The sequence below is a fragment of the Mustelus asterias genome, unplaced genomic scaffold (assembly GCF_964213995.1).
Source record: "Mustelus asterias unplaced genomic scaffold, sMusAst1.hap1.1 HAP1_SCAFFOLD_1814, whole genome shotgun sequence".
Taxonomy (NCBI): Eukaryota; Metazoa; Chordata; class Chondrichthyes; order Carcharhiniformes; family Triakidae; genus Mustelus; species Mustelus asterias.
The window spans coordinates 52,424-67,500 of NW_027591759.1; the positions used below are offsets into that span (position 1 = coordinate 52,424).

Genomic DNA, 15,077 nt, shown 5'->3' on the forward strand with positions numbered 1-15,077 from the left:
GCTGCATTGGGTGGGGAGGCCACAAGGGGGAAGGAGCTATGTTGGGTGCAGACGGGGTGGGGGTGAAGTGGAGGGGAGGGAAAGAGTTGGGTTGCTGTGTCAGCTGAGGTGGAGGAAGGGGGGTCATGTTAGGTGGGGGAGAGAAGCGAGGCAGTGAGGGAAGGGAGACACATTAGGCAGTGGGAGGTGGGGGTTGCGATCGAGAAAGGAAGGACCCCAGGTATGGGGTGGTGGGTTAGGTGGGGGAAAGGGGAGTAGACACAAGGGAGAGGTGGTTTTAGGGGGAAGAGAGCTGTTAGGCCGGGAGGGGGAGTGAGGATGATGGGGAGGAAGCCATGTTGGGGGTGAGGAGGAGAGGAAGAGGGGAGGGTGGTCGGGAGCTATTGGGCAGAGGGGGCAGGGGTACGTGGGGGAGGTGAGGGAATGGGAGAGAATGAGGGGAGGGAGGGAACACACATGAGGGAAGGACAGAGTTTTAAACAGTAGTGTATCTGAGGTGTTTGACAATTCTAGAAGTAGCTGTGAGTTGCATCCATTTTAATTTTGTACAAGTGTTGTGGAACAAAGGGCAACATTGCCAATTGGAAAGTTGAGATTTGTACGGATGGTTTGGGATACGGAATTCCATCCGATTCTGATTTTGGCTGCAGTTCACACCAGAGGGTCTGAGATTCCTGAGGGATGGGCTTCCCAACCTGGTGATGCCAAGACGCAGAAGCCAGTGTGTAACACTGACTCTTCCCCGGCCACCCGCTGCTGCTTTGCTGGAAGAATTCTCTGGAAAAACAGGATCGGCAGATTCCCTGAGGAAATAAACGGCCATGGTTGTAAAGATTCGAGGACAGAGGAGGCCATTCGGCCCCTCGAGCCCTGTTCTGCCTCCCAATTGGCTCATGGCTGATCAGGATCTGAACTCTAGCTGCCCATATTGGTTCCATATCCCCCGGCAACCAATGGGGGGGGAAGTGCTTCCTGACATCATCCCTGAACAGCATGGCTCTGATTTGTTTAAATTCTTTTTTTATTCATTCATGGGATTCTCCCATCCTGCTGCGCTGTGCCGAGAAATTCCAGCGGCGCCCGATCCGCGGAATCCACGCCGGGCGTCCTGCCCCGATGGCGCCGGATTTACAGCAGTGTCAGGAAATCAACGGGAAGCCGCATAAATTATTTAAATAAAAATCTACATATATTTGAAATACAATTAGTGGGACTGAAGTCTCCGGGCCCACTCGCACCTCCCCTCCTGCCAGAGTGGTTCACTTCAGCAGCTCCCCACTTTCCAGGAACTGGCGGCCTGACCCCACTGGAGTGAAAGGGGGGGGGCAATTGGGGGCCCCCTGGGCATCTGCACCCTGGCAGTGCCAGCCTGGGCCCCCAGCACTGCCCAAGGGGCAAAGTACCAATACCGTGGGGGCATCTTGGCACTGCCCACTGGGTATGGGGGCAGTGCCAAGGGGGCAGGGCCTAATAGGGGTGGGGCCTAATAGGGGTGGGGCCTGATGGGAGCGATCAGTGGGGATTGCGGGGGGGGTGTGGGGGGGGGGGGGGGCGGTCCTGCTGCCTCTCTGCATTTTGGGATCGTGCAGAGGGAGGGAGGTCAACGAACGGGACTGGGCATCTGGGTGAGGGTGGTGGGGGAGGGGAGCCTGTTTGGGGGGGGGTGGGGAGGATTGGACTGCAGGGAGGGGTTAGGACTGTGGGAGGGAGGATCGGGGGGAGGTGATGCGGGAGATCAGGGCTGCAGGGGAGGGGGCCGAGGCTGGTCCGGGCAGGGGGGGACCAGCGATCAGGCCATGGGGGTGTTAGAGTGTCGACATTGCGGGGGCCGCGGGGCTGGTGGGCAATTGGGAGGCCGGCAGACAAGGGCCACTGCGCTGATCTCGGCACTGACAGATCGGCGATGCGCAGTGACCTGCTCAGCGCTGTACTGCCAGCCTCTCCAGCGGGACTAGGCCCCACCCCCTGATCTCCAATGTAACTCACGCTGGGGCACTCTGCAGTGCACAGAAAGTGGGAGATTCTTCTTTGAACTCCCACTGAAAAAAACAGCGTGAATTACTCCAGTTTTCACGCAAATTCAACACTAAGAATTTGCCCATGGGTTCAAATTCCACCATAATATCTTGTGAAATGTAAAATCCAATTAATAAAATATTTGGAATTGAACATTCGTCTCATGGTGACCATGAAACATCACCTGGTTCACTAATGCCCTTTAGGGAAGGAAATCTGCTGTCCTTACCCGGTCTGGCCTACATGTGACTCCAGAGCCACAGCAATGTGGTTGACTCTTCACTGCCCTCTGAAATGGCCGAGCAAACCAAGGCATGATGGGATGGACAACAAATTCTGGCCTTGCCAGTGATGTCCACATCCCACAAAAAATAAAGTAATATTTTAAAAAGTCCAATTTATGTAACCTTTCCTGGTAATCTCGTGCTTTTAGGCTCGGTTTCTCTCCAGTGAATTCCCCTCCAAAGTCGCTGTGGTAGCACCTGCCCCATTGTAACCTTGGAGGGGAAGGACCCACTCCCCTTCCACGCCCCCCTCCCCATCCAGCACCCCCTTCCCCCTCCACCACCAATTAAGAACGTAAGATTCTTCCACACCGAAGACAACACTCGGTGAGAAGCCTCACCAGCTGTATAAGGTGCTGGTGAGGCCACACCTGGAGTACTGTGTCCAGTTTTGGTTTCCTTACTTGAGGAAGGATATACTGGCACTGGAGGGGGTGCAGAGGAGATTCACGAGATTAGATTCTGGAGTTGAGAGGGTTGACTTATGAGGAGGGACTGAAAAGACTAGAACTATAGTCATTGGAATTCAGAAGAATGAGGGGAGATCTTATGGAAACATATAAGATTATGAAGGGGATAGATAAGATAGAAGCAGGGAGGTTGTTTCCACTGGCAAATGAAACCAGAACGATGGGGCATGGCCTCAAAATAAGGGGGAGCAGATTTTGGACTGAGTTGAGAAAGAGCTTCTTCACCCAAAGGGTTGTGAATCTGTGGAATTCCTGCCCAGTGAAGCAGTTGAGGCTACCTTATTGAATATTTTTCAGGCAAGGATAGATAAATTTTTGAACAGTAAAGGAATTAAGGATTATGGTGAGCGGGCGGGTAAGTGGAGCTGAGTCCACGAAAAGATCAGCCATGATCTTACTGAAGGGCGGAGCAGGCTCAAGGGGCCAGATGGCCTACTCCTACTCCTAGTTCTTATGTTCTTATGTTGTTATTCCCCCGCTGTCAGTGCAACCATTAACCCTCTAGATTCAGGTTATTAAACCCCTGTGGAATCAACACCCTTTAGTCTGCCCAAGGGATGTGAACCTTCCCAAAGGCTTCAGAAGGAATCGTGCCAGCTCCCAGTTGGCGATGAATTGCATTGAGACCCACAAGTGGCATAGCGGGCAAGTTGTTCCAGGAAAGGTGGGTAATCTCTTCCAGGATTAAAGGCTAACAGGTTGTATGGACTGGACTGGTATTCAATCGGGTGGGGTGGATTAACGGATGATCCAAAGGGTTAGATGTTTAGGGCCGAGTTGATGCAAAATTTCTGTTGAATTCAGAGGGTTATGAATCTTTGGAACTCTCCAACCCGGAGGGTTGTGGGTTCTTGATCGTTGAGTATATTCAAGGCTGAGATCGAGAGGTTTTGAGGCATTAAGGAATCAGGGGATATGACGAGTGAGCGGAGTTCAGGTAGAAGTGGCCATATGGTCTACTCCGGTTCCTATTTCTCACCTTTGAACTTCTTTCCAGGTGGTCTTCCTTGGTGTGGGAAAGCTGGCACTGGGCTCCCCTCACGGGGATTCAAAGGGGAAATGCTGGTGTAGCCAGGAGCTCATGTCAAACTCCCTTCTCATCACCGGCAATCTTGGTCTCTTGGTGTTTCACCCATTAAAGTTGCAGCCAATGAAAACTGTTCTTGAAGGTGATGCTACACAAAGCGAGCATAGGATTGGTGGAAAGTGATGTTGTCAACAACCCGTTGTTTATTAAATAAATGAAAATGTGAATGAGCGTGGTGACAATTTTTAATCATTTGAGTCTATAGACATCAGTGGGATTCTTCTGACAACACTCAGCCTCACTACTTCAAATGTCCTTTGCAAATTCTCTTTGCGTTTTGCTCCTCTCTCATTTCTTTAACTCCTGCAAAAATGTCTGAAGTTTATTCTCTGAAAGAAAGAATGAGAAAAGACCTGCCTCCCCCTCCTGCCTCACTGTGGAGGCAGCAGGAGATAATTCTCAAATGAGATGAACAGATAGGGTAGGAGGGGAAATTGGGGAGAAACTGAGAAAGATGTTCAGTTCAGTTCAGTTTATTTATTAGTGTCACAAGTAGGCTTACATTAACACTGCAATGAAGTTACTGTGAAAATCCCAGGTCACCACACTCCGGCGCCTGTTCGGGTACACTGAGGGAGAATTTAGCACGGCCAATGCACCTAACCAGCACGTCTTTTGGACTGTGGGAGGGAACCGAAGGAAATCCATGATGTGGAGTTGCTGGCATTGGACTGGGGTGGGCACAGTAAGTAGTCTCACAACACCAGGTTAAAGTCCAACAGATTTATTTGGTAACATTTGGTGGGGGGGGCGGGGTGGTGGAAAGGAGACGGGAGGGGGAAGCAGGTCTTTTCTCATTCTTTCTATCAGAGAATATACTTCAGACGTTTTTGCAGGAGCCAAAGAAATAAGAGGAGCAAAACGCAAAGGAAGCAAAGAAAATCCATGCAGACACGAGGAGAACGTGCAAACCCCACACAGACAGTGACCCAAGCTGGGAATCGAGCTCGAGTCCCGGGTGCTGTGAGGCAGCAGCGCTAACCACTGTGCCGCCCCAGGGTGGGAATATGGAGAAGCAGTTGACTGGAAGCTCTCAATCTTGGTGACAAAGTCCATAAGATCTGTGCACATCTTGCTGTAAGTGAGGAGGAAGAGGACGAGGGAGAGGAGGTTTAAGAAGGTTTATAGTGAAGGAGCTCCAGGTTTTATCTGCATCCAAGATATTCCTGGAGTTTTGAACATTCCAGCTCTATTTCCAACTAACCTCTGACCTTCCCTCTCTGGCTCCCAGATTAACCAATACAATTCATGGTCCTCCCACTTCAGTTACTGTTCCCCTCCCCTTCAAATCAACTTTCTGCCCTCCAGCAACACTCCTTATCAGAGCTCTGAGGAAGAGTCATATCAACTCGAGACATTAACTCTGTTTCTCTCACCACAGCCAGACCTGCTGAGCTTTTGCCAGCAACGTCTGTCTTTATTTCTTGTCAAACTTTCCTTCCTCATCCTGTCTGCAGTCCCTCACATGGCTGGCCACAACATCCTCTTCCAACACCCTCTCCACCTTCGACCAGCAGGGTGGGGCTGCTCTCACCTGGTTCCATTTGTATCTGTCTAATTGTAGCCAGGGTTCTCTTCCTGCTCCCGCACTCTGGTCCCCTTCTACTGTTGTCCAATTGCTTGTCCCTCGGTGATAGCATTGCAAATAGGTGACTTTCCACATGTAGCCCAGTGCCACCCAGCTCCATCTCCTCCCCACATACTACCTGCGCAATGTTGGATTGACTGTTCTCCTGTCTTACCCTCTTTCAGCAGAAGTCACTGTAGAAACTCAGGCCATCAGTCATGGTTGAGTTTTCTCTATCCGATTACAGTGCTCACTCAAAGCAGCTGACTCAACTCAATTCTGAAGCAAAGTCACATTAGATTCAAAACATTAACTCCCGTTTCCCTGTCCACAGAGGCTGCCAGCACTTTCTGCTTTTATTTTAACTCAGATGGTGTTGAAATATAAGCAACATCAAAAGTTATTTATTAGTTTATTTATTAGTCACAAGTAGACTTACATTAACACTGCAATGAAGTTACTGTGAAATTCCCCTAGTCGCCACACTCCGGCGCTGTTTGGGTCAATGCACCCTAACCAGCACGTCTTTCACTGTGGGTGGAAACCAGAGCACCCGGAGGAAACCCACGCTACACACGGGGAGAACGTGCAGACACCGCACAGTGACCCAAGCCGGGAATCGAACCCGGGTCCCTGGAGCTGTGAGGCAGAGTGCTAACCACTGTGCCATCCACACGGTGGCAACGTCGCTTGTGAACCTTTGGAATTGAGACAGCACGGTGGCACAGTGGTTAGCACTGCTGCCTCACAGCGCCAGGGACACAAGTTCCCAGCTTGGGTCACTGTCTGTGTGGAGTTTGCACATTCTCCCTGTGTCTGCGTGGGTTTCCTCCGGGTGCTCCGGTTTCCTCCCACAGTCCAAATATGTATGGGTTAGGTGGATTGGCCATGGTAAATTGACGCTTAGAGTCAGGGGGACTAGTTAGGGTAAATACATGGGGTTATAGGGATAGGGCCTGGGTGGGATTATGGCCGGTGCAGACTCGATGGGCCAAATGGCCTCCTTCTGCACTGTAGGATTCTATGAATTCTCTACCCCAGAGAGCTGTGGGTGCCCAGACGATAAGCATTAAGATGGAGATCTTATAGGTATTTGGAGATGAGACAGGGTTGAGAATCAATGATGATAACTGGAAGGTGCAGCAGGTCTGAGGAGCCCAATGTCCTCCTCCTGATTCTTACCGTCTCATGGAAAAGCAGTGCTGATTTTCACTCCAATCACTGGGCCCTCACACAGGTGGCAGGCCCACTTGGTTTATGAAATAAAAACAAAACAAAACTCATAATTCAAAGTTTTTATTTACAATCATCTTACAAGCCTGTTGCGGGCATTGCTATGCTGGTGTGCTGTGCCAGCGCACAGGTGACGGTGCCACTCTGGCACCATTACAGGGCGTGAATGATGGTTCGGTTGCGCAGTTGTTGCACGTACTCCTTAGCCTGGTCAAAGCCGGTGATCTTCTTCTCCACCGGGGGGTTTCCTTCCACCAGCTTGACAAAGTAGTGGCAGTAGACTCTGTCCATGATGCCGAACATCCCTCTGCCGTGGTAACGGATCCTCTTCAGATACTGACCCTTACTGGAGAAGGACTCGGCTGGGAAATGGGAGGTGGAGGGAAGAGAGAAGGAGAGGGGAAATTAAATGACGCCTTTCGGGAGACAGCCTGCTCTGTTCTTCCCTGCCTTCGACTTCTGCGGCTCAGCGGGTAAGCAATGGCCCAGTGGTATCACCTCTAAACTGTTAATCCAGAAACTCAGCTAATGTTCTGGGAACCGGGTTCGAATCCCGCCACGGCAAATAGTGGAATTTGAATTCAATAAAAAATATCTGGAATTAAGAATCTACTGATGACCACGAAGCCATTGTCGGAAAAACCCATCTGGTTCACTAATGTCCTTTAGCGAAGGAAATCTGCCGTCCTTACCTGGTCTGACCTACATGTGACTCCAGAGCCACAGCCCCAGTCTGATTCTCAACTGCCCCTCGGGCAACTAGGGATGGGCAATAAATGGTGGCCCCTGAATAAATGTTTAAAAAGCCAGGACAAGAGGTTCAAGTTTCATTCCAGGACTTGAGCCAGCGCTGAGGGAGTGCTGCACTGTCAGAGGTGCTGTCTTTTACATAAGGCATTAAACTGATACCTGGGAACATCATCACTCTCTTTGGGGGTGGATGTCACTATTCTAAAGATGAGCAGAGGAGTTCTCCCCAGTGTCCTGGTCAATATTTATCTCCATCACAAAAAAGTGATTATCTGATTATCACACTGCTGTTTGTGAGAACTTTCTGTGCACAAATTGGCTGCCACATTTCCGACATTGCAAGAACGACTATACAGCAATGACTGATTTGAGATCCCAGCAGGTCTGAAAAACAAGATATAAATGTAGTATTTTTTACATTTCAAATGAGCATCACAGTTGGCGTTGTGGTAATGACGCTCGGCTGGTCATCCAGAGGTCGAGGCTGATGCTCTGGGGACAGAAGTTCAAATCCCACCACAGCAGCTGGGAAGAATTTTGGTTTAATTAATTACTAAATGTGGAATTGAAAGCTGGTAATGCCGTTATGAAAATTCCCTTCACTAATGCCCTTTAGTGCCCTCACCTGGTCAGGCCTACGAATCCCGATTCGCAGCAGTGTGGTTCATTGGGATGCCCTGAGATTAGGAATTGTGTTAGATCAATATAAAAGTACCGTACTGGTGATGGTGAGAAATGACTGGGGTGGGTCTTTACCTATGTACAGGTTGGATCTGTACTCCAGATTGTGGTTCCTCACTGCCATTTCCTGAGCTTCCAAAAGAACCTGAAGGAGACAATGAACAGAAACACAGAATACGACAAAACAGGTCAAAACCCAACAGAGAGAATTGAATTTATATACCGCCTTTCACAAGGCCAGGGTGTTGTAAGGCACATTCCAGCCAATGAGGTGTTTTCAGTATTGTTACTGTTGTAATGTGGCAGCCAATTAGCACATAGCAAGCTCCCACAACAACTTCTGCTTGTATCGCACCTTTAACGTGATGCTGTCTTGTTCACAGAATCCTACAGTGCTAAAGGAGGCCATTCGGCCCATCGAGTCTGCACTGACCACAATCCCACCCAGGCCATATTCCCGTAACCCCACATATTTACCCTGCTAATCCCCCTGACACTAAGGTCAATTTAGCATGGCCAATCAACCTAACCCACACATCTTTGGACTGTGGGAGGAAACCGGAGCACCCAGAGGAAACCCACGCAGACACGGGGAGAACGTGCAGACTCCACACAGACAGTGACTTAAGCTGGGAATCGAACCCAGATGCCTGGCATTGAGAGGCAGCAGTGCTAACCACAGTGCCACCGTGCCACCCATTCTTCCCAAGCAGCGATTGTAAAACAGAATCTGAGACCAGGAGACAACACCAGATATCTGGTGGGATTCTCCGATCATGTTGTGCCCATCCCGCTGTGAGTGAGAACAGAGAATCCGGTGTTCCAGCCAAAACTCCACTCATTTTCAGCGGCACCGGAGAATCCCAGCCGCGAGCAAGGATGGAGGTTTGTGGTGATCGGCAGTGCAGCACCCCTTTGGTACTGAACCTGATTGGTTGTCCAGACTTTGTGCTCAGGATTCTGGAATGGGACACAAACTCTTCAATTGATGGGCGACACGGTGGCACAGTGGTTAGCACTGCTGCCTCACAGCGCCAGGGACCCGGGTTCAATTCTGGCCTCAGGCCACCGTCTGTGTGGAGTTTGCACGTTCTCCCCATGTCTGCGTGGGTTTCCTCCGAGTGCTCCGGTTTCCTGCCACTGTCCAAAGATGTGCAGGTTAGGTTGATTGGCCATGTTAAATTGCCCCTTGGTGTCAGGGGGATTATGACATATTACATATATGTCAATATGTGGGGTTACGGGAATGGGGCCTGGGTGGGATTGTTGTCGGTGCACACTCGATGGGCCAAATGGCCTCCTTCTGCACTGTAGGGATTCTATGTAAAACAGATCATCAGGTTATCACATTGCTGTTTGTGGGATCTTGCTGTGCACAAATTGGCTGCTGTGTTTCCTACATTACAACAGTCATTACCCTTCAAAAAGTACCTCATTAGCTGTAAAGTGCTTTGGGATGTCCTGGGGTGGTGAAAGTTGCCATAGAAATGCTTTCTAAGTGGCAATGTTTATAAATCAGCCCAGCAGGCAGGTTAGCGCTGCCAGTAATCCAAACCTCCTTATCCTTCAGCTGATTCTCTTACCTCGAGCATAACCTTTGCTCCCTTTTTGTCATTGAACTGCAGCTGGGCAACTGCTTGGTCAAAGGTCATCCCTCTGATCTGCAACATGAATGTTGGAGTTAAAATCCTTCACACGGTTACATGAACCTCATGTAGCAACTCACCAAGGCTCCTTAGACAGCACCTTCCAAACCCACGACCACTGCCATCTAGAAAGACAAGGGCTGCAGATACCTGGGAACCTGGAGCTTCCCCTCCAAGTCACTCACCATCCTGACTTGGAAATGTATTGCTCTTCTTTCGCTGTCGCTGGATCAAAATCCTGGAATTTCCTCCCTAACAGCACTGTGGGTGCACCTACATCACATGGGCTGCAGCGGGTTCAAGCTCCCCACCATCTTCCCAAGGGGTAATAAGAATGGGCCATGAATGGTGGCTTATAAATACATACATTTGCAAAAATACAAATAAAGACAGGAGGAAAGTTGGGAGCAAAAAAACCATGAACAAAGAACAATACAGCACAGGAACAGGCCCTTCGGCCCTCCAAGCCCGCGCCGCTCCCTGGTCCATTCTTTTGTATCCCTCCATTCCCACTCCGTTCATGTGGCTATCTAGATAAGTCTTAAATGTTCCCAGTGTGTCCGCCTCCACCACCTTGCCATGCTTGGAGGATTGGGGGTTGGGGGGGGGGGGGGTTCAGTCCAAGCACTGACCAGAGCTGTCCACTTCTTCCATTTGGATTCTGTCCCTGCCTCATCCTGAGAGAGTCCTTATTTTCGGCATGGTTAGAAACGGGATTATATGCAGGAGGTGAACAGGAGAAGACCCTCTGCTCCATGCAGCCTGGTCGATTGACATTTTTATTGGGGTAGTAAGGCACTCCTTGGAAACATGTACCGGGATGGGGCAGATAGAGGGGGGAATCCAACAGGATGGAGTCTCATCTCCTGAATCCTGGGCCATTGAGTGAACTCCTGGTCACTTTGGCAAGGGATTACTGCCTCACTCAGCCAGCCCGTCCTGGTCCCAGTGGCTTGGCATTGCTCGAGCTGGTTCATGAGTGAGAGCAGGCAAGCCTCCTGAATCCCCAACGACAGGTGGATGGCGCTGGGATGGGGAGGGTGGGGAATCCGGTCAGCAGTGGGAAGAATGGGACTGCGGTGCTGGGCCTCTCTGTTAAATCCCCTTTCATTTACTGTCACTCAGTCACTCGATTCCGGGTTGTATAAAAGGAGGGAAACCCAGATCCAAACTCCCCGCGGAAACAGGCTGACGCTTCAACATAACATTACCGTAAATTACCGCATTTACACCAGGTACGTTACCACAATAACCATAAAATACATTACCATTTACAGCACTTATGTTACTAAAATAACCAGAAACTACGGGGATATAGCATTTTCACCAGATACACTACCACAATAACCATAAAGCAGGCCTTTACCTGTCTTTATTAACCGGAGCATTGAATATAAGGGAAGGGAGATTATGATGGCGCTGTATAAAACACTGATTAGGCAACAGCTAGAGTACTATGTACAGTTCTGGTTGCCACACTGTTGGAAGGATGTGATTGCACTGGAGAGGGTGCCGAGGAGATTCACCAGGATGCTGCCTAGATTGGAGCGTTTCAACCATGAAGAGAGGCTTGCTAGGTTGGGGTTATTTTCCTTTGAGCAGAGAAGGCTGAGACGGGACCTGATTGAGGTGTACACGATTATGAGGGATACAGATAGGATAGGTAGGAAGAAGCTTTTCCCTTTAGTAGAGGGGTCAATAACCAGGGGGCGTGGATTTACAGTAAGGGGCAGGGGATTTCAGGAAAAACCTTTTCACCCAGAGGGTGGTGGGAATCTGGAACTTGCTGCCTGAAAGGGTGGTGGAGGCAGGAACCCTCACAACATTTCAGGAGCATTTAAGATCAGCACTTGAAATGCCGTTGCATCCAAGGCTACAGACCAAGTGCTGGAAAATGGGATTAGAACAGATAGGTACTTGATAGCCAGCACAGACACGATGGGCTGAAGGGCCTCTTACTGTGCTGTAAAACTCGATGGCTCTAAATAATTTATTTATTAGTGTCACAAGTAGGCTTACATTAACACTGCAATGAAGTTACTGTGAAAATTCCCTAACTCTAAGACCCTACCATTTTCACCAAATTACCACAATAACCACAAAATAGACTTACCATTTTTGCCAGATACCACATCTTGTCCTTGCTGTACTTGATTTGCCTCCTGCAGTGGTAAACCTCCTGTTGAAGCATAAAGGACCTTTTACAATCAAACTCTCCATTCCTGCCACAATGCCCGGGCTGTGCTGGCACAGTGGGAGCACAGGGCACATTCTGCCTGTTCTTCAGCAGAACTTTTTAAAAATGCTTTCATGGGACATGGGCATCACTGGCTTTATAGAACATAGAAAGCCACAGCACAAACAGGCCCTTCGGCCCACAAGTTGCGCTGATCATATCCCTACCTCTAGGCCTATCTATAGCCCTCAATCCCATTAAATCCCATGTACTCATCCAGAAGTCTCTTAAAAGACCCCAACGAGTTTGCCTCCACCACCACCGACGTCAGCCGATTCCACTCACCCACAGATTTATTACAGATTCATTACAGATTTATTATTATTATTTAAATTCCACTAGCTGCCATGGTGGGATTTGAACCCGTGTCCCCAGAAGCATTAGCCTGGGTTACTGGATTACTAGTCCAGCGACATTATCACTGCACCACCTCAGTGAAGTGTGACAATGAGAGGATCAGACTCTGATACCTGAACCACGCGCCAACAGCTTCAGCCATTCCAACCCTGGCTTGTGTCTGGAGGGAGCCTTCTGAGCTGTGGCGATGTCTAACTATTGCATCGTCCCAAAGACAGGTGGCCCGAGCTGGGATTCAAGCCAGTGACAAAAGGTGAGGTGTGCAGAGTCATGTTTGATAAATATTCAGAAGCCTCAGCTCAGAGTTGCCTGAATTGGACTCGTCCATGATTATCTTGAACCATGGGAACTGTTCTGGTTTTCATATTATAAAAAGATGGCCGAAGCTCTGGCGAAGGCACAAGAAAGGATTTCGTAGAATGGTAACAGAGTGAGAGCACAGACTGAACAGCCTGGGATCCATCCTGTTGGTGGAGTGGTAATGTCACTGGGCTGGTAATCCAGAGGTCTGGGCTGATGCTCTGGGGCCAGAGGTTCAAATCCCACCATGGCAGCTGGGAAGAATTTTGGGCAGCACGGTGGCACAGTGGTCAACACTGCTGCCTCACAGCGCCAGGGACCCAGGTTTGATTCCGGCCTCGGGGCCCCGTCTATGTGGAGTCTGCACATTCTCCCCGTGTCTGCGCGGGTTTCCTCTGGGTGCTCCGGTTTTCTCCCACAGTTCAAAGATGTGTTGGGTAGGTGAATTGGCCATGCTGAATTGCCCCTTAGTGTCAGGGAGATTAGCAGGGTAAATGTATGGGGGCGGGGCCTGGGTGAGATTGTTAGCTGTGCAGGCTCGATGGGCTGAATGGCCTCCTTCTGCACTGTAGGGATTCTATGATCCTCAAGAAAAGAGAAGGCTGAGGGTGTGATCGAGGTCTGGAAAATTATGCAAGGGTGGCGGGAAAGAAAATGTTTCCAATTGTGGAACACTGAACAGTTTTGATCCTCTTATCTAAGGGGAGATATACTGACATTGGAGGCAGTCCAGAGAAGGTTCACCGGTTGATCCGGGGTCTGGAGGGATTTTCTAATGAGGAAAGGTTCACTAGTTTGGGCCTGTCCTCATCAGAGTTTAGAAGAATGAGAGGTGACTTTATTGAGACAGAAAAGATTCTCAGGGGGGTTTGACAGGGTGGATGCTGAGTAGTTGTTTCCCCTTGAGGGACAGTCTAGGAGCAGAGGGCATAATCTCAGAGTAAAGGGAGTCACCCATTGGAGACAGAGATGAGGAGGAATTTCTTCTCTCAGTGGGGAATGAATCTGTGGAATTCTTTACCACAGAAGACTGTAGAGACTGGGTCGTTAAATATGTTCAAGACTGAGATAGACAGATTTCTAATCAGTAAGGGAATCGAGGGTTATGGGGATAAGGCAGGATGACCATATCAGATCAATCATAATCTCACTGAATAATGGAAAAGACTTGATGGACTGATTGGCCTGACTCTGCTCCTGCGGGAGTCCGGAATGAGCTGCCATAAATCCAAGGTAATCACTAATAGATCCAGTATGGAATTCGGGAGAAATGTTATTACCCAGAGAATGAAAAAGTGATTGAGGTGAACAGAGCAGATACACTTTAGGGGAATCGAGATAACCTTTGATTCCATTTGCCACTGATAAGATTAGATGAGAGTGGGAGAAGGCTCATGTGAAGCATGAACAGCAGCATTGACAAGGCGGGCCGAATGGCCAGTTTCCGTGCTGTACATTTTAAGCACAGGTGCAGCAAACCTACCACAGGTCTACGAGGCTCGTGTGGAAGCTGTGGAGGGTAAAGCACTCGGTTCTTCCGCTCCCAGTTCTTTGCGGGTAGAGTGAGGCTGGTGTGTATGTGGGACTGTGGAACGATACTGCATGATGCAAGCAATCTGTGGAGGAGGAGAATGACAAAGTTACACAGGAGATAGGAGCAGGAGGAGGCCATTCGGCACCTCAAGCCTGCTCTGGCATTCAACAAGGTCACGGCTGATCTCAATGCCATTTTCCCACACGATCCCCATATCACTTGATGGCATTAGTATCTAGAAATGTATCAATCTCTGTGATGAACATAGAATCCCTACAGCGCTGAAGGAGGCCATTCGGCCCATCGAGCCTGCACCGACAACAATCCCACCCGCCCCTATCCCCACATATTTACCCTGCTAATCCCCCTGACACTAAGGGGCAATTTACTATGGCCAATCCACAAAACCTGCACATCTTTGGACTGTGGGAGAGTGAGAGTCCAGTTCCCGATATCCAATTAGGCCAACATTTATCACAACCAACTTTATAAAAAGCAAATTAACTCGTCATTATCCACATCATTATTTGTGGGAGCTTGCTGTGCACAAATTGACTGCTGCATTTCCGACATTACATCAGTGACTATCCATCAAGTAAAGCATTTGGGAGGTTGTGAAAGGCACTATAGAAATGAGCTTCTTTAACCAAGGACATGGATTGTGAGTGAAGTCTTACCTGGAATGAATGTGTGTCAGTAAGTTCCTCACAGCAGCAGCACCTTGGAGAGAGGGAGAGAGAGAGAAGGTTAGAGCAGGAGAGACAGAGAGAGAGAGAGAGAGGGTTAGAGCAGGAGGGACAGAGAGAGAGAGAAGGTTAGAGCAGGAGAGAGAGAGAGTTAGAGCAGGAGAGACAGAGAGAGAGGGTTAGAGCAGGAGAGACAGAGAGAGAGTGAGGGTTAGAGCAGGAGAGAGAGA

General features: G+C 49.4%; 1 protein-coding gene across 1 annotated transcript in view; it reads right to left on the reverse strand.

Moving 5' to 3' along the window:
• Window positions 1-6,704: 6,704 nt before the first annotated feature.
• Window positions 6,705-15,077, reverse strand: part of mrpl22 (mitochondrial ribosomal protein L22) — a 9,260-nt gene continuing 887 nt past the window's right edge. The window contains exons 2-7 of the mRNA XM_078206829.1: window positions 14,839-14,881; window positions 14,111-14,243; window positions 11,848-11,913; window positions 9,672-9,749; window positions 8,164-8,233; window positions 6,705-7,019 (exon numbers count right to left, since the gene is read on the reverse strand). Of these exons, the coding sequence (XP_078062955.1) occupies window positions 6,811-7,019; window positions 8,164-8,233; window positions 9,672-9,749; window positions 11,848-11,913; window positions 14,111-14,243; window positions 14,839-14,881 (599 nt within the window). The 3' untranslated portion in view covers window positions 6,705-6,810. The remainder of the gene's footprint in view (window positions 7,020-8,163; window positions 8,234-9,671; window positions 9,750-11,847; window positions 11,914-14,110; window positions 14,244-14,838; window positions 14,882-15,077) is intronic.